Below are 22,025 nucleotides of genomic sequence, written 5' to 3'. Positions count from 1 at the left end.
TACTTATTTTTATTAATTTTTTTCTTTTGCACAGTGGGTCATACCTGTCCGTTCTCGCAGTGCTGGGTGGCCTGCAGCTCGTACGGTGGCTCCACAAAGTAGAGCGAGTGTCGAGGGAACCCTGGGATTATGTTACTGAGCTGGAAGCCAAACATCACCAGCCAGCTCTTCACATCTACAGCAGCAGACAGGAGAGAAATGACTTTGCTGAATGACAAAGTTAAACCAATGGCAAATGAATCATTTTTCATCATATACAGTAAAAGAAAAAAAGAAAAAAAAGAAAGAGTGTTTGCTTCTGTGACTCAGCTGATGCTACATAACGCTATCAGCCACTGTGCCATCTGCAGTCCAGTGTTCCTTGCATAAACTATCTTGTCCGTAACAATTTGCTTCTCCTGAACATCAGAGATATCAGTGACAATGTCAGAACATCACAAGCCAAGCTTAGCTTGTTCTTGAGTGAACTAAAATTATCTGTGCACCAAGGGTTTTACCTGTATTTCTGTACATTTGCTCTGTAAATATAATGTTTTAGACAGCATAAAAATGGCTAAATCATGTAGAATATTCAACATTTTCACCATATTAGTCCATATTTCTCCGTTACCTGTGACATAGTTCTTGACATCCAGCATGTCACTGAGGGGGTTGTTGTTCTTGAACATGTACAGATTAAATGGAGAGGGATCCTTCCCTATCTTGGGCCATATGCTGTAGTCAGGCGAGGTCCAGCGTCCAGCCAATACATCATAGTCCCGCTGGGTAAAGTGGACCAGCTTAGTCAAGGGATCGTAGAGACCGCCGTGGAAACCCACCACCAGCTGGAACTCTGGGTTAGAGTCCAGGTACACTTCTCCGTAGGCTGTGTACTGCACCTGGGTGAAACAAGCATACTCAGTTTGCTTTTAATGTTCCTTGGTGCTTCCTGCGATGCAAAGGCTCACAACATGAGGTGAGTTACAGAGCAGCGTCCCTGGAGCTGATCAGGATTTAGCCTTGTACAAGGACACTTTGCCAGATGCCTTCTCCATATGCGGATTTCTTGTTGTTTTTGCCAATTCTACTTGTTTATTGGTCAATAAAGGAGCAACAACACAATTTTTGTGGCTGTAATTTATTGCAAATAAAGAGATTCAAGGCTACTTTGTGTATTACCTGTTTGATCATCTGTCCATTGCTGCTGAAGACAGCCAGTGGTGTGCCGGTGTTGTCAGAAGCTATGTAGTATTCCTCCCCGCTGCTCACCTCCATGGCGAACAAATGTCCCTGATCATGAAACAGTCAGAAATTCAGTACATTCATATTGTGTTTCAGAATAAGGTCTTTGCTGATATGCTGAAATATAGGGACAAGATATTGGAGGATATGGCACATCTCACATCTGTCCACCCACGCCTACCTGTAGGTCATAGTAGAGCGACGAGATGTCTGAGCTGGAGTGGTTGAAGATGTGTGTGACCCTGGTTGGGTGGTTGAGGTCGGCGTAGAAGAACTGAAGGTGTTGTCCCAGGCTGTTCCGCGTGGACACCCTGCGGCCCAGCCCGTCGTAATGATACACGACGCTCCAGCCGCCAGGACCACGATTGTAGGCCCGCAGTAGCTGACCTTTGGAGTTATAGTCAAAGACGTCCGAACCGCGCTGGCTGAGGAAGCCATCTTCATCCACGCGGTACTGGACATCTCCCAGGCGCGTGATACGGTCTCTGAGATCATAGCGGAGCGGCAAGATCCGGGCGCTGTTCCCGGGATTCAGAAGATGGAGGTTACCGTTCAGGTCGTAGCTATAGCGCCAGGTAGACCAGTCGTTCACCTGGATAAAACAATGAGACTTATAAATGGGACATAACTATTTTTTCCTCTGTTAGAACCATAACTATTCTCTGACAACAACATGACCACAGTCAGTGACAGACTGCAGTTCGTGGATCAGGTTCTAAAGACAGAATATTCACCTTGACGCCGCTGAGCTGGCCGTCTCCGTCATAATCATAGCGGTACTGAGTGGTGTTGGCGTAGGGCCCGATTTTGAGCTCTCTCTTCACCACCCGTCCCATGCTGTCATACTGCACCGTCATCCAGTACATAAGTGAGCGGAATATCTCGTACTGGACCTCCTTGATGCGACCGTGGGTGTCGAAATGCTTACTCAGTGTCATAACGGCCGTGGTGATGATCTGATTAATGTCGTAGTAAATGACCCCGAACTTTCCAAAGTGCTCCACCTATAGAAGGGAGGGGAAGGTTTAGTGAAAAGGTGAGTGCTCTGACAGCCAAAGGACATTTATAGACAGTTTGTTTTGTATGTTAAAGAATGTTGTTAAAAAAAAAAAAGAGACTAATTTCTGCACCTTTCCAGAGATCTCGTCATATCTGTAGAGGTCAACAGGAAGTGGCGTCTCGCTGATGACTGGCTTCATGCTGGCGATGCGGAAGCTGTTGTCATGGTAGGTGTAGTCGAACCTTGCGTTGACCATTCCCTCCTCACTGAAGCGGTAGATCTGCTTGTCGATAAGCGGGCCCATTTTACGGTAGCGGATGGTGCACGAGAAGCCCCCGCTCTGCAGATTGACCATCTTAAGCACACCAGCTGTTTCATCATAACCGAAAGTGACGGCCGTGCTGTCGTACACGATCTCTGACAGCTTTGCCAGCTTGCCGTACTTGTAGAGAACACGGCGGCCGGTGCCGAGGTAATGCGTGGCCTGTGGTCTGCCGTCCTCGCAGAAGTCATGGATTATGGAGGCATTGCTCTCTGGGGGGTTGTAGGTGTTGCGGATGTAGCCGACTGACACGTGTGTGAACATGGTGTGGCGGGCCACGCTGGGCATGGTGACAGCTGTGACCCGACCTGAGGCGTCAAACTCAAAGACATACTGTCTTTGGCTCTGCAGGAGCAGCACCATGGACTGGAAAAAGAGAGGGATGCAAAATATGGATTAATATAATAGCATTATCAATGGGTGACTTGCCTCCTGTGAAATAGCACCAGGAGTCATTTTCTCTCAGATGACAAATTTGAATCTTCATAACCGTGAAAATGATGTATTATGTCACTCAATTCTGCAATCCAAATGACTTCTCTTTCCTGCTATGGCCTTGCTTTGGTAAGTTTCTACTCTGAAATGACAATGTCAAAGATAAATGTACTTACTTTGTCAAGGTAGCTGTAGCTCCACACCTTCCCGTCCACAAAAGAACGAGACAGGATGCGTCCCTGGGGGTCAAACTCGGTCCTCTCACTCATGCTCCCCCTCTGCAGCCCAACAAGCTGTCCGGTGGTCGAATAGGACACGTTGACCACTGCCAGACTGCTGCTGGGCAACCACATCGCTGGGCGGCCCTGAGCGTCGTACATGATGCGCAGTGTGAACTTGCGGTGGTCATCGTAAATCTTCTCAGTGCGTGTGTTGCGGTCAAAGTCAATGGAGAGGAGGTTGCGCCCGTGAGCCTGAAGAAAAAGGAAAATATTTCTGAGTTACATTTTAATGCAAAGATTGAAGATGTGGTAAATATTTGGATGTAAACACGGTTAAAAACAACTCACCCTTAGCTTCCTGCCAAAAACGGTGACCTTGCCCTTGGTTTGCTCCTTGCGCAGACGCCACTCAATGGAGTTGAGGCCGTTGTCCGTGGGCAGGGTGATGTTCCTCCGACCAATCGTTGGGCTAACAGAACCTGCCAGGATGTGCGGTTCTGTGTGAAAGCTGATGCCCATTCCATTGGCGTACATCACTCTCAGGGTCCCGTTGTTGCACAACTGATAGCTGTTCCTCACCTGGTCTGTAGTTGGAGAAAAATAAACGTATCGTAAGATAGGCAAGGCAACAAGTCAAAGAGGCACAGGAAACTTCTACTCTCTGTGTTCATATACTGCCAACTTCAGAAGGAATGTCAGACCCAAACCCAGCAAATCTATAACCAGAAGCATTTGACTGGGCTCAGACATAGTCAACAAAACAGACTGCCTCAGTGCTCCTTCAATTTAGGGGAAAAAAATCTGTACCATAAAAAAGTACCAGACTAGACTAGAAAGGAAATTTCCTTACTGAGTTAATGACCTGGAGGTATCCATGTGATAGAAACCATAATAAAAACTGTGTGGGGGTGTGTGTTTGATAAGTAGGAAATGGCCATTGGGTACAGGCACATGGGTATGGGATGAGGTGGGATACGTCATGTATATTTTATTCAGTAAAATTGTCCCTTTTATGAGAAAAAAAGACATTTAAGGAGATTTAAAAAGAAACAATAATAGCTGGTCAAAACCTCGGGATCCAGAAGAACGGCTCGGAGCTTTCGATTCCTGTCCTATCAACATACACAGGATACACAGGACCACCCTTACCTGTAAAATTGGATAGTGCCACCCCATAAACTGTATTAAAAATATCAATTTTTTAATTGTCTTCCTCACTGATATCACATTATTTTGTGGCCTAATTAAGTTCAGTCAAAACCTCTTAGAACTGTGGATCTTTTTTTCTTAGCATTGCATGATCTGTTCAACCTCACAGCATTTTTCATTGAGTTCAGGGAAAAATTGCATAAGCCTTCGACTCTTTGGCTTCAGCTCCTAATCCTGTGAGACAAAACAACCTGCAGCTAAAGACAGCGCTGGAGTAAGGGCACTGTTGACAGACCCAGATTTTTACTCTAGCCTTTATCACATAGAATCCCACTTTAAACCCAACCAGCCAATCAGAGACAACCAGTCTGATAGAACAGCCGCCTCTGGCAACATGCCCACCAGCATGTGATAGACCTCCAGTGTTGTAGGAAAGCAGTTGATGATACAAGGAAACTAAATTGAATGTGCACATGTGTGAAGGTGCAGTACACCCTTTTACCCATACACATACGTTTACTAGAAAATGGGAAATTCCAGTCATAAGCCCAGAGGCTCATGACAGTAAGAACCAGATCATGTCCATAAAATATTTATGGACCTGATTCCTGTTCCTACAAACTCTAAAAATCTCCTGAATAAAAATTGTCCAGCTAAACTGATCTCTCTACAATCTCTCCATTGCTACAATTTAATGACTCACTCTCAAACACAAGAATGGAAACAGATAAGCCCATGTCTAATGCTGAGGCTACATTTTTCCTCTGATGTCTGAAAACAGGCGTCTTGATCACACTGAAATGATTGAAAGTGAGATAAAGTTGTTTTCAGCGCAGAGATATCTGGCAGATGCAGAGGGGGTGAGCTTTTTTTATTGTTTATTTTTATTTCATGTACAAAAGGTGAGGGGATCAGATGGTGTCTCCCTTTGAAGCCCCTGCCATCAATGACAGTAATCCATAAGGCCAATTTGTAATAAAGCTCGAGGCACATTTTAACAATGCCTCAAACAGACAAGTGAAGCTTTTTCCATTGACTTGGCAGCAACAGCCTTTAGATAAATCTTCTCTGCTCTCTCTGTCTGAACAACCTTGTAATAAAACAGAAGCGAGGGAGAGCGAGAGCAAGAGAGAGACAGAGAGAGAGAGATGAGAGCTTGAGGGCCAACGGAGAATGCACTGTGCAGGAGTTAATGAAGAGAGCGAGAAAGAGCGGAAAGAGAAGGAGATGGTTAAGTGAGTATGTCAGCAGAGAGCCGTGCTGAAGCCCACACAGTGCGGCGGAAACCTTAAATGACTTACAGCTCCATGAACAACTCTCCCCTTCTCCTTCTGCAACCCAGGTGGATCACTGAATACATCTACAACTTATTCTCTCTGAGGCCTTCAGACTTGTGTAGCCCACAGTCTGCTTTCATACTTCTGTCACCGCCACTTGTGCTGGTCAAGAGAAAGGAGACAATTATACTCCTCCTTCTTCTTCTCCCTCTCTAAGCAGACCAAATAAGCTCAGGGATCATGGGAACTGGTTGAGAGCTGTATTTGTATGTCAGCGTGTGTGTGTGTGTGTGTATGTGTGTGTGTGTGTGTGTGAGGAGAAAGCTTGAGGGATGAGGAGGATTCACTCTACATGAGTTAATGAATTTTGCTGTGATGATATTCAAAAGCAGGATGATCCCAGCTGGGATTAACAACTATATATTGGTAATTTTATTCCATGAGAGGGAGTGAGAGAGGGCTGGTTGTGGGTAGGGATGGAAAATAATCTCCTGGAGCATGCACATAACTGAGTGAAAATTACAAGACTTTCAATTAGAGTCGGCAGGCCGGGGCATATTCAGCATCACAGAGGGCGGCTGTGCTTTTGAATACTAAGATAAAGTGGTGTATCTCATCAAGGCTTGGATGCCACATAAAAAGACCTGTTTTAACTTATTTTCAGGATTACATGAACCTTTATCTACTGAAAATATAATTAATGAACGTCATTCACATCTAATTTTCATCTCTATTTCCTTATGTTTATGACTCGACCTTCGTGTCACACCTTCACCACAGTTTAATGAGTATTTAAAAATTCATGACCGGTTCATTTTCCACTGCATGTCCTGTACGTGCTGAGTCTCTACCTTGCACCACAGTGTACGAGGCCTCCACAGAGGACAGGTTGGTGATGACGGTTACATCGTCATCTCTGCTGGAGCTCTCAATGTCGATGTTGATGGAGCGCTCGATCTCGCGGTGGAGACTCGTTACCATGCCCGTGGGGTATGTCACGTTGGTCAGGCGACCCTCGCTGTCGTACCTGGGAGATGGGAGATTGCAGGGAGGGTTACTGGCAAGGGAAGGACGGGTTCGTACTTGCACTGCATATACTCTGAAACGTCACTGCCAGAGAGGGACAGAACGGGTCCTCTTGTAGGAATTGGCTGTAATTATAAAAGCTAACACTGGGGGGCAGAAGTACACTGCGCTAGGTGCTCTAATAATTGGGAATGCAATACAAGATGAATCCTGCAAAACTTCATTTTGAATTTCAGATAGAGAGAAAAATGGTGGAAAAATACCGACACATGTTCAGACATGTTCCTCTATCACACACTTACTGGTAAAATGTGGTCCATCCAGTCTCATCAGCTTTGGTGGCCAGGAGGCCCGTGTTGCCACTGTAGCCCATCAGAGCCACCTCCTGGCCCAGGGCCGACACACTACGCAGCCCCCCTGTGGGATCCAGTCCCAGAGTCACTACTTGATTCTCGGGCAGCAGCACCAGTCTGAGCAGGCCGGCTCCTCCTCCCTGGCCCAAACCATCTCTCCTCACTTTAACCGTATTGTTGCAGTTGTCCACCAGCATGGACAGCTCTCCATCAGGACCATATGTGAAGTTGTAAAGTGGCTCCCCAGTCACGAGGCTAATTGTCTGGATATGAAGCCCCTCCCCATTGAAGACATAAAGCTCCTGTTCCCTTGGCGACGCGACCTCATACTGCGCAGACCCTCCATAGCCCACGCTCGATACGGCAGGGCCAGGCCGATTGGCTCGCACCGCTCTGATTCGTATGTTGTTGAGGTCTGCAATGAAGAGCGTCCCATCAGGGGACACAGCCAAGGAGGTGGGGGAGTTCAAGCCAGCGTCAGGGGCGTAGCCATCGTCGCCATAGAAGCAGTTGCAGTTGACATCATTTTTGCAGTCACAGTCTGAGGCAGCACCAGCCAGGAGAGAGATTTCTCCATTAGTGCTCACCTAAAAATACGCACGGACAGAAAAATGGAAGAGGACAGCCGGTTATTGATGACATTGGAAAAAAAGTCACAACTCAATGAAGGAAAATGTATTACCAAAAGTAAAATTAATTTTGAGTTATCAAAAAAGAGGATTAGAAAACTTTAAAAGTGTCTGGGGATATGAAAAAAAAAAAAAAAAAAACACCCACACAGCCCCACCAGCTGTGCAGTCCATTTTGGTAGCTGGGAAAATAACTTCAGTCGAATAAATTCATTCTAAAACAACCAGACGGCCAAAGACCTGTTCTTCTCCATCCTGTACCTGTCTGACACGGTTGATCTTTTTCTCATCCGTCTCAGCGATGTAGAGGATGCCGGTGTGGGACAGGGCGATGGCTGTGGCGCTCTCCAGGGCAGCGTGGATAGCCAGCTTACTGAGGCTGTAGTCAATGCCTGGCACTTGACAATGCATGGGCCGTCCTGCAATGATGCTCACCTGTAGGTGACAACGGAAAATGTTAAATCTACAATCAAACAACTGTAACAATGCTGCAAAAATACAGGGATGTTAGCAGCAGTGTGCTATTGAAAGAGTGCAGATGAAACTTTCCATAATGAAGTAAGATTTCAGAAAGTAGAATATTCTTAACGTTAATTAATCAGTAATGTTGTCACCGCTGTAAAACTTTGGAAACTATGTTAGAATCGGAACTTGTACTTCTAAATTGGCCAGAGAAAGCCTAATTGGGACTAAATCCTGTCAAAGCCCCATAGTGAGTGTCCACCCTAAGGGGTTTGCAATCTTGTGGTACAGACCTGGTGGTTCTCAGTGATGCGTAGGATGACATTGTTTTCCAGGACATAGAGAGAGTTGTCCATTGGGTTCACTGCTAAGTCCGTGGGCCACTCAAGACGCACCTGGTAGGCAGGAACAGAAGTCATACATGAGACAATATCTACGGAGAGGGAGGCGTTTTTGAAAGGACGCCAAGGTCTCTTCTTCAATGTTTTAAGTGACTGCGGTCCTCATTCTCTTTTGATTCATTCATTTATCGATGGACTCTTTAATCCCCCCCTAAATCAGTCCCTCCCTGACCTCCTGGCTGGCTCGTCTCCACGCAATCGTCATAGCTCAGCACTCACAGGGCCGTTAGATCATCATCTATTGTGCTATCACCTCTCGTCGCTTCTGTACTTCCTCCCTAACCGTCATACCTGGCTGACGTCCATGCTGGTGTCACAGCTCAGTGGCCGTATGGCGGTCAGATCGTTGGCCCCGAGCAGAGTGGAGATGATGCCGTTCTGGTCCACTTTACGGATCATGGTAGCATCCACAAAGTACATCAGTCCATTTTTATCCACAGCGATACCTGTCAAAAGTGGAGATGAACACCGTGAGTGACGACTCATAACTCAAACACTGCAGGCAACCCATAGACATTTTAAGTCAATTAAACTTCACTCTCTCCACCGGCTGAAAACAGATAGCAGCCCTGACAGCTGAACTGCTCAGTGTTTCATTGAATGAGAGGGAACAAAGTAATGGAACGAGCACTGAAGTGTTAGAGAAGTGTTAGTTTTGGGGTGAGTCATCGGGATGCGGAGCTGAGCTCATGCTCCTCCCACAGGGCAATTGTAGACTGCAAGCAGAGTCTTTAAAAAGCCAAGTGATCTGTTGCACTCTACTTGCTTCCTTCATTCCCTCTCACTTTCTTTTTCCTTGTCATCCACACCTTTCCACTTTTCATTTGTTTTTGTTTTTTTGTTTTTTTTACCTTTCCCTTTCCTATTGTTTACCAGTGGTGCAGTGTCAGCCTTGTTGGTCTAACAGGCAGCAGGCATTCAGACAGGTGTGTTTGTTCAAGGAAACTGTGCCCCAAAATAACTTCTAGACACACTGAGATACACAACAACAGATGGAGGATACAGCAAAGGGCGCCGAGTAAATGAGAGAGAGGGAGAGGGGAGAGGGAGGGGCAGTGAGAGAGAGAAAGAGAGCGAGAGAGAGGGCAAGCTGATGTGCGCTGGCTGACTTTGCCTGTGACAGGTAAGAAGGAATCAGTGGCTCATTGTCTTCACCTATCTCTCCCATCTTCTCTCGCCACAACCACACACAACCCACAAATAAAAACAGGCCCACACAAGCCAAGCTACAAACACACACAAACACACCACACACACACACACAACACAACGACAGAACAACACAACACACACCAGACACACCACAAGCACACACAGAACAACCACACAACGCACACACACACCACCCTATCACACACACACAGTAACAATACGCTACTACGCTGTATATATACTAACCTCTGTGGTCCCACATGTACACACACTTGTGTCACTGACAGGAAATGTGACAGTGTGACATCCTTGACAGTTTGGTGTCACAATGTTCCACAATCAAATGAGCCACAAAAATAATTCCATTAACAAGTTTAACATTAACCCGGTTTATAACCTCCTTCTGTCTCCGTCCTGCTTTAGTTGAGTCATAAGATTGGGTGCAGTAAGAAATAAAAAAAACAATATTATGATCACGTTTAATTTAAGAGGCCTTCATCTTATATATCTTGTGTATTGAACAATAGATCTTGAACAAAGTGCTTCTGCCTGAGAAACAGCTTTCAAAAAGAGAAAATCACCAGGGCCAGTTTCATTCATCATTTGAACACAAAAAGCTAAAGAATGAAATAGAATAATACATAGGTTATTGGCCCCACTGGCATTATTGAACTTTATTTCTAACAACCCAAGGCTACATTTTCAAATGTCTTATTTTATAAGGATAAAAAAATTATAATAAAAAAAACAGCAAACCCTCCCATTTTATTAAAGAAAACTAGAAAATGTTTTCTTTAACAGAATTTCTGCTTGATAATTGGCTAAAAGGATAATTGGGTTATCAAAATCATTGGTGATTCATTTTCTGGACCTTTTGCCGGTGGCTCACCTTTGGGACTCATAAGCGTAGCTTCAGTGGCTTTGCCGCCATCGCCGCAGCGTTCATCGAAGGGCAGGCATTGCTCCCCTGTTCCAGCCACCACTTCTGCGTTGTCTGAGAGCAGCCGGCCTCCAGTTAATGACCGAACACGATAAATTCGCCGTGAGTTGGTGTCTGAGATGAACAATGCCCCTGATACTGGATCCACAGCCAGGAAGTATTTATGGGTTGGGTTATTACTAAGGTGCCAAAAAAAAAAGAAAAGAAAAAAAATTGTCATTACTATGTCACTGAATAGCTTGTTTTAATATTTTCAGGGAAGATGTTTCTTAAGGACTTTTGCTATTGTTTCTGGAATGTGTACTCGAAACTTTTAATTTATCGTTATAAGGATCTTACCTGTGTCTGAAATCTTTGTTCCTTCAAGGGAGAAAGTGAGATAAAAGCACAACAAAACAAATGTTAATTTACACAGTCTGTAGAGAGCAGCCTGCAGAGAGCAACACAAAGCTGGCTGTGGTGTGAACAGAAAAATTTAAACATGGGTAAAAACACCCCGGAGAAATGGTATCTAGTACGGTGTATAATTCTGCTTCAAACTTGTCATCCCCTGTGTCTCACCTTATTCTTTCTATTTCAAGAGAGGATACAATCCTACATGTTCTATGTACTGGAAACATGCAGTCTTCTCCTCCTCCTCCTCCTCTCCTGCCATCTTACTTTAATCCAACCCGCCCTTCTTCTCTCTATCAGTATTTTTCTTGCAACATCAAAAAAAAAATCCCAATCTGCTTTCTCAGTGATTATTCTTTTACTTTCTTTTCCTGTAATTTCCCTTCTATAACTGACTTGGTGTTTTACCTTAGTTCCAGGATGCCAGTTGTGTTCATAGATGGGTAGACCCTGCGTACAAAGTTGAGGTCCCCAACATAGAGGCTTCCATCTATGCCCATCGCCAGGGCGACCGGCGCCAGCAGCTTGTTGCCGTCTGCAAGGCCGTTACAGCTGGGGCAGGAGATGCTGCGCCTCCGGCCATTTCCCATGATGCTCGTGATTACAGGGGGCTGCTCTGTCACAAAGATGTTTTCCCCGCTGCCCTTGTGGAGGATGCCTGAACAGGAGAGAGGATGGACAGAAACATAGATCAGGGATCATTATTTCAGTTAGAGGATTTTAATAAGATTCTGAATTAGTAATAGAAGCTGGTATTTTTACTATTTATACTATTTTTTAGCCATATTAGTGGCATCTACTACTTTGACTTGGTCAAATCTGAAATGTTTCAACAACCACTGGATCGATTGCCATGAAATTCGTCCCCACAGGATGAATTCTAATAAGTGTGGCATCAACAAGTAGAAGTTTTATTTTATCCAATAATAGACCAATGACATTCCCATCATCCTCTGCACTTTAAGTGCAACGACAAAATGTGAGCATACTAACTTGATGAGCATGGTACATTGACACTGACACAAAGTTATACCTACTACACATCAGCGTATCATCGTCAGTGTGATTGATGTTAGCATTTAGCTGCTAGCATGGCTGTAGACTCTTAACATATATTCTATTATTACTGACGTGTTATTTTGCGCGTTCCTTTCATCAGTGCAGTTTTTTAAACATATATGATTTTAATATTTTACAATTTTGTCATAACATTAGTCATTTTATTGGCCAAGGAACGATGGTGTAGCATTGCATCATTCTCAGGAAAACATTACTGTTACATTACATGTACTGTACTGTATCAGGTGATGAGGACAAGGGAGGTATGGCTGCATTCCCCCACTTCAAAAAATACCTCTATACACCACTGGTTCTTCAGTTCTGTCCTTTCCATTAGTCCACTGATTGTCACAGCAGGTGAACATCAGTGTATCAGCCCATTTATTTTTCCATGCTTTTTAGCATTACTGCACAAAGTGTAGATAATGGTATAGTAGATGATGAAACACTCGCCCACCGCCACAGAGATCCTGAATCAGTTTTTGGAAAAGGTGCCGCTGCACCCATCCCCCACCCCACTCCCCGACCCGCAGGCTCTGTTCTAGTAGCTTTCTGTTGATTGGTCGGTGTGTACATGCTCACTCAGTGGGGCTGGCGTGAGTGGATGAGAGAGTCAAACTAGGTGAGAGAACACAAGCTCTTCCTGCGAAAATCCCCACTGACAGACAAAAAGAGGTGCCTGGCAAACCAATGTGAACCACAGGAAGCTCAGTGTGTTCTACACCCTCCCCAAGACAATAGCAAGTTTAGTGAGATATACACTGTACTGTAAACCTGCTACACATGGGAATTGTCTAAATATAAAGTAGAAGAAAAAAAAATAAGGGAAAACTGGAACAGTCTCTGCTCATTTTTATGCCAATATCACGTATACAAAAGCACGTATACATACCACTGCGTGTGTTGAGTATATGGTGCTTGTTGAGTGACCAGCCGCCCAGGTTGGTGGGATCAAGTTCATAGCCTTGCAGAATGGCTGTCCTCTTCTCCCAGAGGATGAGACTGGCGCAGGACTCATACTCATAGCCCACTGACACTATACATAGGTGAGGGTAGGAGGAACAGAGGAATAGAGACAAAAAGAGATGGAAAACAGAAAGAAGTGATGAAAAAAAAAGACCATGAAATACAAAAACATGAAAGAAACAACACAGGAAGAGAGTCTATGAAAAACTTCATCAGAGCATAACCTCCCAAGTTCATTTAAATTGTGAAACGTGCGATACACAGAGAAACTAGTTAGCACCTGTACCAAACCTTGCACTCACACCTAACTAACACTCTCACATGCTGCTAAATCAATTAAAAACCTTGTTAATTGGACAGATTGCCTGATGGGCCTTTAAATCTACAGGCCACGCCGGTTTCCACAGTGAAAACTCTGCTGGTGGAAACATTATATCCCAATCATGCACATGTGCCGACAGATTCTCAGTAGATTTGTATAAATGTACAAGCAGGGAAAATGAGTTGCCATGAGGAGGACACTGTATGTCAAGACTATTTTTGAGATTGCTTGGATACATGTAATTGTATATATGTACATACTGTATGTGCGCCTGCATTTGCGTGCTGTTGTGTTCGTACTTGTCAAAAGGAAAAGTGTGTTAACACGTCAACTCCCACTTGAGTCACAGTGAGAATGCGATAGCCAGCACCTTTTCAGCTTCACTGCAAACAATAATGTAGTGTACCTGCATCTGTATCCACAGTTAGCAAAACATAACCCAATCACAAACCACGTATGTGCTTTGTTTTCTTTGAGAAATGTAAAATTACAGTTACTCCGGGGAACTTTGAGTGAATGTGATTTCACAAACCATATGCCCCTCATGATTTTAGTCCACACGGAAGTCCCAGATGTCCACTGCATCTGTGGCCTGACAGCAGTGTTTGGCTGACAGCATCTGTGAGCGACTGTGACAGCAGAATGTAATAGCACCGAGGCTCCCCTGGACTCCTGCTTGCTGCTCCAGTGGCTAACTGCTAACTCACACTGATGGCTAATAACCCTTCACCACAGTTACGGCTGGCTGACTGAACCACACGCGGCCTCAATGAAAAATAGACATCTGGAGAAAAAAAAAAAAAAAAAAAAAAAAAAGCACTTAAATGTGGCTATACTGCGTAGTGGATGGAGGCTGGGTTTCTGGTGTAGTATCTCTCCTTCAAGCTTCCTAATTAGCACTCTCTCCCTCTGTCAGAGCCAGTGCTGCCTTACTGGTGAAGTTTCTAATCTATTCAGTGACTGCATGGCTGAAAAAGAAATGCCCCAACTCCTCTCCAACACAGCTTCTCCTCCATCCATCCCTCCTACTCACCAACAGCTTCAGAAAGCCCGTAGACCCTCTGCCCATATGCATCGGTTTTATCCCAGATGTAGGTATAGGCCAAATTGGGCGAGGCGTGGAACCACTTCTGGAAAAGGTGGCCCTCCACTGCTACCATCAGGTGAACCTTCAGCAGGCCCATAGACACCACGGCCGGAGTCATGGTCACCTTGAGCAGGGAGCGGTAACCCTGTGTCCTGGAGCTTAGGTAGCACAGCTTTAGGCTGGTGCCAGGTACCTCGATCTGCTCATGCAGCACCTGGAAGACAAAGAGAGGGGATGACAGGAGAGAGGGATTAGGGGGGATTAGAGACTGAGGGAGTAATGGGGGTCACGCTTCCACTGACGGCTGAAGGACAAAAAAGGGAGAAAAAACAATGGAAGCAATAAAGAAATAGAGAAAGAGGGAACAAATGGGGGAAAAGCTATGGAAGCGAAAGCAGAAAGAGAGCTACAAGAGACAGGCATACAGGAGAGTGAGAGCGAGGGAACCAGAAGGAAGATTAACCGGCTGCCAGAGGTCAGTGGTACTGCACCTGTGTCTCCGGTATGATGGGTTTCTCCCCTGGCTTGGAGCTGAAGAAGGAGGAGAGAGGGGATGCAATCACAAGAGGGTCAGGCCTGACGAAGCCGCTCAGGTCACAGCCCGGGATCGTGTTCTCTTCTGTCTTAAGCACCAGAGTGTCCATAGCATAAAACTGGCTCCAGGGCAGCCACACGGTGCGCTCCTGGCTCAGGAAGGGGGCACGCTCGAACCGCAGAGTCAGTGATGCACCACCGTTAGCTATCAGGTCAAACCTGGAGACGTTTGCGAGAAGAGGATGGGAATGAGGTACAGGTGGGGAGTGCTGTGGTGGATGGACTGTTACTTGGACTCATACTCTGTCAGTGTTTCCCTTCGTCTAATTTAATATTTACTCCACTGCTTTAGAAATAATTCAACACCAAAAAACACCTGGAATAAATATTTCAACATTATGGCACAGCAAACTTTTAAAACACACTTGTCTAGACAGTCACTCTAGACAACAGTTATAGGTCTGAAACATGAACATCAGTGTTAGAGCACTGGATTTCAGCACAGAAGTGATTTCAGTACAGTAGGTCTTCTCCTTTAACCCCTTTGTCACCAAGTTATGGTTAACAGCTGCGAGAAAATGATTAGAATATATACACATTCACATTTCTTATGACAAAATTGTAAGTCCTCTGGCCAAGAGCCTCTAACAACTGAAAAAGAAGAACACTCATCAAAACGAAACGAGGTCAGACAGGGACGTCAGAACATGCTCACAAGTCTGTGAAACTAGTGAGTAACTGCCCCTGAAACACAAGGTCAATTAAATGTTACCAGAAGTTCAGATGTTTCAGCGTCAGTTTGGCCTGACTGGAAGAAAATGCTGTAAAGAAATCATTGATAAGAGGAGAGGAGTGCTTAAAGAACCTGAGACAGAAAACACAGAAACTGCACATATAATGAGCAGAGGTCAGTCTGAAGAACCAGTGGATCAGATGTTGGAGCAGCATGTTACGGATGTCAGCCAGACTTAAATTCAGTATAACTTGTAGGGAGGAGAGTCAAATTAAAGCAGCCTAAAACTCCCCGCAAACTGGAAGTCCTGAAGAGGAAATAGAAAAACATATCAGGTGGGTTAACCAAAAAAGTGCTATTAATGCAAAGGACTGCAGTGCTTGAAAATCCAGTTTCAAGGTTGTTTTTGTTTTAAAAGTTTCTCTGATGGCCATTATTTTTGGATTCATACATCTATACTGAGTAAAACTTCTGCTGTCGTACTTATTATACATAAAACATTATCATTATCATTTAAGAAAACAAACCTTATTATCTACTGTTTTCACACTTCCCTGCACATGTAAATTGTGTAAATAATGTAAATTTGTTGTCATTTCAGTTATCACTGACGGAAATTGTAATGTTTTAATTCTCAGTTGTGTTGTTCTTGCTAAATAGATTTACTCTGCTCTTATTTGAAATCCCCTTTCTTTGTTGTATGAAATTATTTGCGGCTTCAACAGCTTAGTTTTTCACTAGGGATCATTAAAGTTTCCTAATCTAATCTAATCTAATCTAATCTAATCTAATCTAATCTAATCCAATCCAATCCAATCCAATCCAATCCAATCCAATCCAATCCAATCCAATCCAATCCAATCTAATCTAATCTAATCTAATCTAATCTAATCTAATCATACAGCCTATGTGGTGAGGTAGTTTCAGAGTCTCAGCAAAGCATGCTGGGTAGCTGTTGTACATACATTCCATCCTGCCGTGTCAGCGTGTATCCGTAGTGGGGGTAGTTGACAAAAGACACGTTCACCCCCACCAGAGGGGTTCCATCTGTAGTCAGCACCTGACCCCGGATAAGAGATGCCAAACTGGAAGAAGACAGAGGAGACAAGAGTGACGGAGCGATAGTCAATCTATCAGCCCAATCTTCCTAACCATCAATCATTTGGTTTGATTAATCTCTCCATCTTTCAATCATCCAATTTGCTCATTCATTTATTGCTCTGGTCTTCTACCACTCATTAATTAGAAACAATCAGCAGCCCACATCATTTAGATTAGCTCACGTCAATCATGTAAACAAACCATGACAACGTAGATGGATATGTGTGTAGGAAAATGAACTATTGTGCGGGTGTGTAGGAATGTGTGTGTGTGTGTGTGTGTGTGTGTGTGTGTGTGTGTGTGTGCGCGCGCGCAGGGGCACCTATGTATCTTCGTCCTACAGAACAGATACACATAGAATAACATCTAAACATTTCAGAGTATCATCGCTTTGATGAGTCATTTCCTTTGAAACATCTCATGTGTAAATGTATGCAGACGAGGACCAGCACCACGGGCTGTGCTTCACAGTTCTACTAAATCTATGGGGGAATCTTGGCTTGGTCTGCCTTTGGCTCTGGGATTTGTTGAGGTTTTGGCTGACTCTGTGGACCAATCTAAAGTCTGTTTGATATTTGTGGTGCTGAATCTAAAGTCTGAATATTTTTCAAGTAACGTTTTTATTCACATAAATATCAAACCCCCTAAGGGCGTCACAGTGTTAATCAGTAACATACAATCTCACTGGCATGCACAATCTATTTCTTAATGTTACTTTCCTAGCAAATGCAATGAAAAAACAACAAGTACTCTCTACTCTACTGAACAAGTACCCCAGGAGTCCTTGAGGAGGTTCCTGGGGGTCCCCAGCAAAAAGGGGAATCATTTATTTTCACTGTAATTCCATCCTCAAGTAACACAGTATCAGAATGTGGGACTATTTTGGCCATGGTATTTAAACACCTTCTGTAATAAATAAAAACAAAAATCTTATCAGATGGTGGACCCAGAGACAAAATCTTATCAAATGGGGGTCTGTGGTCTAATTTGTGTCAGTTCAGGGGTCCTTGATATGAAAAAGTTTGAGAACCACTGCAATACCATACTTGGCTAAACTTTGGTCTAATTAATTTCTTCCTCGTCCTCTGCAGATAAAGATGCACCAGTTGCCATTTCACTGTGTTTTTCAGGCAATGTTATCACTACGCTACATGTCTGACACCTATCAGAGAAGAGACAACACTATCATGAGCTGAAAGTTTGATGCTTATATTTTGAAAAGTTGCACTTAGAAGTGTGAAGTCTGAGGGCAGCTTTGTCATGCTCTTTAAGGTTATGGTCTGATATTCCATATGCGTCTGAGTCTCCTGTTGTCTAGGATACCAGTGGTGGCATGGATATTAATAGCGTGCCATTAGATGCTATTGTTCGTGTGTACCTCCTGCCATACCTGGAGTTGAACGGGTTTTCCCCAGGGATGATGTGGGTACTGTCCCGACCGACAAGCATTTTGACGCGGTCGTAGAAAGAGCGGACATGGGGCTGGGACATGGGGCTCTGCTGGATGACTTGCAGAGGATCCCGGGAGCCGCGGCATAGTGGACTGTTCTGACAGGGGCTCTGGATGCAGCAGTCTGGGTCCATGCAGTCTGTTAGTCCATCTGACAGGAGGGAGGGAAAGAGCAATGATGAGGATGGGGTGTAGGAGCACCGAGAAATGGGAAAATAGCTGCCCCTGCTTCTTCTATTCTTGATGTAATATTTTGATAATCTTTGTTTAATTTTGCCAAAATGTAGTGAGGGCTCTTCTCATGAGACCTCTATCTTAATTCTATTTCTTTTTTTTTTTCAATTCATTATTTTTCCTCTATTGTCCCTGTCACCTTTACCAACAAACTTCCTCCTGCTCCCCCCAATTCACCTCCTTCGTTGTCCTTGTTGTCAGCGCAGGAGGTCTCCATGGCAACACTGCAGCCGGGGCCCCTCCAGCCTGTCTGGCATTCGCAGTGCCAGCTCTGCTGTCCCATGGTGCACTGGCCATTCCCGTTACACAAGTTAGGACAGCCGTCTGCGAGGAGAGGACAGGAGGAGAGCGGGGGAGGGAGGTGAGGAGGAAGGAAGATGGGGAGAGATGATGGGAGGGTGATTCTTGTTTGTTTTATCATCACTGATGTACACATGAGCACGCATCCGCACACACGCGCACACACACACACACACACAGTTGCTCATATGGTTTTGATAGACCAAATGAGTCTCACTCAATTTACTAAGCACACAGTAGCACACTGTAAGTATTGATTGTTCAAGAATCAATCTAATTAAGCTAGTCAATTTTCATGCACACCTTCCCATCTGCACGTCTGTACACCTGTGGGGTGGCTGCTAACGTGTGTGTGTGTGTGTGTGTGTGTGTGTGTGTGTGTATGTATATGTATGTGTGGACAGAGGCGGATAGATCATTTGATTCACTTACTTTATAGAGCCCCACCCGATCATCACTCTCTCTCTCTCTCTCTCTCTCTCTTGCAGTCTCTCTCTTTCTTACTCACGATTCAGTGTAGGTAATGGGATTCTGATGGCCTGAGAGTAATGCTTTCTCATGAAAGAATGAGATTACGTTCGACAGTGTGTGTGTGTGTGTGTGTGTGTGTGTGTGTGTGTGTGTGTGTGTGTGCGCGTGTGCATGTGTGCGCATGTGTGCGCAGTGGCAGTCTATGAACTAATAAACCTTCACTTTAGCTTATGCAAAAAGTCGTACCAGAATCTCTGGCCCTGAAGCCAAGTAAGTTCTGTAACTAGCATAGCAAGGCCACCCTCAACAACTCAAGTGTGACTTTAAGGCAAGGGAAAGCAGACATTTTAAGGCAGTCTGGATAAAGAATTTTGCAATTACAGAGGGCAGTAGCATTTTGTCAAAGTAACATATTTAAGAATATTTAAAAGAATATTTCCACATTTTGGGAAATATACTTATTTGCTATTATGTCGAGAGTTACGCGAGAAGACTGATACCACTCTCATGTCCATTCATTATGAAGCTGAAGCCAGTAGTCAGTTAGCTGAGCTTAGCTTAGCATAAAGACTGAAAACAGAGGGAAACAGATGGAAACCTTCCTCTGTCCTAACAAAATCCACCTACTAGCATCTCTGAGGCTCATTAATTAACACCTCTTAACACCTCATCTTCTGACTTGTTTGCTTAAGCTGTGCAAAAACCAAACTGAGTTCCTGGAGTCCTATTGTCACCGTCAAGGCAACCAGCAGACTCTCAAGGAATTTATTGTGCGTTGCCGAGAAAAAATAAAACCCTGCAAGACCACAACTTGTTGTCTTTACATTTCAGACAGAGCTGGGCTAGCTGTTCCAACGTGTTTCATATTGAATGGACAAACATATATAACAGTGGTATCGATCTTCTCATCTAACTTTCAACAAGAAAGTGAATTTCCCAAAATGCCAAGCTTCCTTTTAAGATTACTCCTATATTAAAATACCGTAACTGAATTGGATCCAAACATGAACATCCGATAAATGACAGGAAATAAAAAACTTTTCTTTCTGAAAGCTCAGCTGTGACATTTTTGCATATTCCATTTGATAATTTACATCCACACTCAGACAATGTTGCCCATCAATGTCACTTTCAGAAAGGCCTGTAACTCCTAGCCTGTCTTACCATTTTCCTGTATCGCTCTAAATCACACCTTTCTGGCTCTGACACAAGATTATGTGTTTGCCACATTATAATCCATCAGGAATAGGGAAAAAAGGCATGATGACACACAATGACAATGTTTTCTCCAGCAGCACAAAGAGCCCCAAACAAACTTGTCACAGTGATTTTCTCTTCAATAAATGAGGGAGCGGGATGCGACACTCTTAAGTCTACCCACGGGAGATGGAGGCAAAGGCAGGGTTGACTGATAAAACAATACGTGCATGCACGCGAAGGCACTTAGTCACAAACACACACCCAGCACGACGCACCCTGGAGATATGACCTGACATTTCCCACTCGGTAGCAGTGTGCCGACACAGGGTGAGGAAGGACAAAATAACCCAGTAAGAGATTATGAATATGAAATGCTTTTCATTGAGTCCTGCTCAGTAGATTAATGGACATATTTTCACTCAAGTTGCATTGTAGTATTTTGCCCTGTAACAAATCGCTGCATCAATAAAGCCATGCATTATGAATACAAATAGTGCAATCTAAACCGTGGCAGCAGCTAAATTAACAGGCATTTCACCCCGATTGGCATTTTATCATATGTCTCAACCACCAGGCGATGAGGGAAAGTCAACAAAGGACTTTGAGAAAGACGCCATCTTGTTTAAGGAGTGGGGTGGTGGTGGCGGTGGTGGTGGTGGTGGGGGGGGGGCAGAGAAGCTTAACTAAGTTTTTCTGCTCAACAAGAGGAATCAAATCAAAGGTTTTTATCTTTAATTATTACCATTTACTGCATCAGGGAACTGCTCATGATGCTGTATTAACGGTCAGGCTGGAAAAGATTGTCCCCAAGTATTGAGCTCAGGGAACAAAGGCAGTTAGCAGTGATTGCCTGTTAAATGGAGTTGCCATTTAAAGCAGCCAAATACTTATGAAACACCAGGACAGGACAATCCATAGTGGGCATTGATCGGCCTGCCTGGGCAGGCCGGCACGAGGCTCCTCTCTCTTTAATGCCAGGACCCAGTCAATACCCCCTCATACTAACTAGAATAAAGTGGGATTTCAGAAACTATTAAGTCCACCCTCCCCACTAATGTAGTTGGACTCTGATGAAATCCCCTTAAAAAGGAGAAGAAATTGCCTTGGGTTATGGGTCAGCACACACACTCTTGTGGAGTGTGCAGTGCGTGTGTGCGTGTGTGTGTGTGTGTGCGTGTGTGTGTGTGTGTGTGTGGGGGTGGGTGTTGGGGTATATGCCTGGATAGAGAAAGATACTGTGTAAGACTCCGGGGAAAGAGTGAGAAAGAGAACGTGAGAGACAGTCAGAGATAGAGAGACAGAAAGAATGAGAACAAAGTATATAAAAGAAACTAAGTCAAGACATTGTGCTGGAAAGTTCCACCATTCTCTCCATTCCCTCCTGTTTCCAGCTCTGTCTGCACTAAAGGTCATAAAGTAAAGGTCACAGCCATAAATCCAAGACCGCTGCTTATAGATGGACCAGATAACTCTGCACTTTCTCAGATCAGCTTCCACTCATCTTCTCCTGTTCTTAAGAAGCTACCATAGAAATTACACTGCTTTACTCCACATGTTCTTTCACCTGTCTTTCTGCTTCCCTTTGGC

At 44.3% G+C, this 22,025-nt stretch overlaps 1 protein-coding gene across 1 annotated transcript in view; it reads right to left on the bottom strand.

Annotated features, from left to right (window-relative positions):
* The window catches only part of tenm2 (teneurin transmembrane protein 2), a 166,764-nt gene that overhangs the window by 2,453 nt on the left and 142,286 nt on the right, over window positions 1–22,025 (bottom strand). The window contains exons 13-34 of the mRNA XM_022751724.1: window positions 18,645–18,791; window positions 18,174–18,384; window positions 16,648–16,767; window positions 14,907–15,168; window positions 14,362–14,629; window positions 12,933–13,076; window positions 11,390–11,639; window positions 10,928–10,948; window positions 10,538–10,767; window positions 8,788–8,942; window positions 8,389–8,490; window positions 7,895–8,068; window positions 6,954–7,591; window positions 6,477–6,652; window positions 3,548–3,783; window positions 3,155–3,451; window positions 2,352–2,909; window positions 1,956–2,225; window positions 1,403–1,813; window positions 1,159–1,269; window positions 611–878; window positions 45–175 (exon numbers count right to left, since the gene is read on the bottom strand). Of these exons, the coding sequence (XP_022607445.1) occupies window positions 45–175; window positions 611–878; window positions 1,159–1,269; window positions 1,403–1,813; window positions 1,956–2,225; window positions 2,352–2,909; window positions 3,155–3,451; window positions 3,548–3,783; window positions 6,477–6,652; window positions 6,954–7,591; window positions 7,895–8,068; window positions 8,389–8,490; window positions 8,788–8,942; window positions 10,538–10,767; window positions 10,928–10,948; window positions 11,390–11,639; window positions 12,933–13,076; window positions 14,362–14,629; window positions 14,907–15,168; window positions 16,648–16,767; window positions 18,174–18,384; window positions 18,645–18,791 (5,180 nt within the window). The remainder of the gene's footprint in view (window positions 1–44; window positions 176–610; window positions 879–1,158; window positions 1,270–1,402; window positions 1,814–1,955; window positions 2,226–2,351; window positions 2,910–3,154; window positions 3,452–3,547; window positions 3,784–6,476; window positions 6,653–6,953; window positions 7,592–7,894; window positions 8,069–8,388; window positions 8,491–8,787; window positions 8,943–10,537; window positions 10,768–10,927; window positions 10,949–11,389; window positions 11,640–12,932; window positions 13,077–14,361; window positions 14,630–14,906; window positions 15,169–16,647; window positions 16,768–18,173; window positions 18,385–18,644; window positions 18,792–22,025) is intronic.

The sequence above is a fragment of the Seriola dumerili genome, unplaced genomic scaffold (assembly GCF_002260705.1).
Source record: "Seriola dumerili isolate Sdu_G_001 unplaced genomic scaffold, Sdu_1.0 BDQW01000161.1, whole genome shotgun sequence".
NCBI lineage: Eukaryota > Metazoa > Chordata > Actinopteri > Carangiformes > Carangidae > Seriola > Seriola dumerili.
The sequence above is the reverse complement of the archived record's forward strand: the minus strand, read 5'-3'. Positions and strand labels throughout refer to the sequence as shown.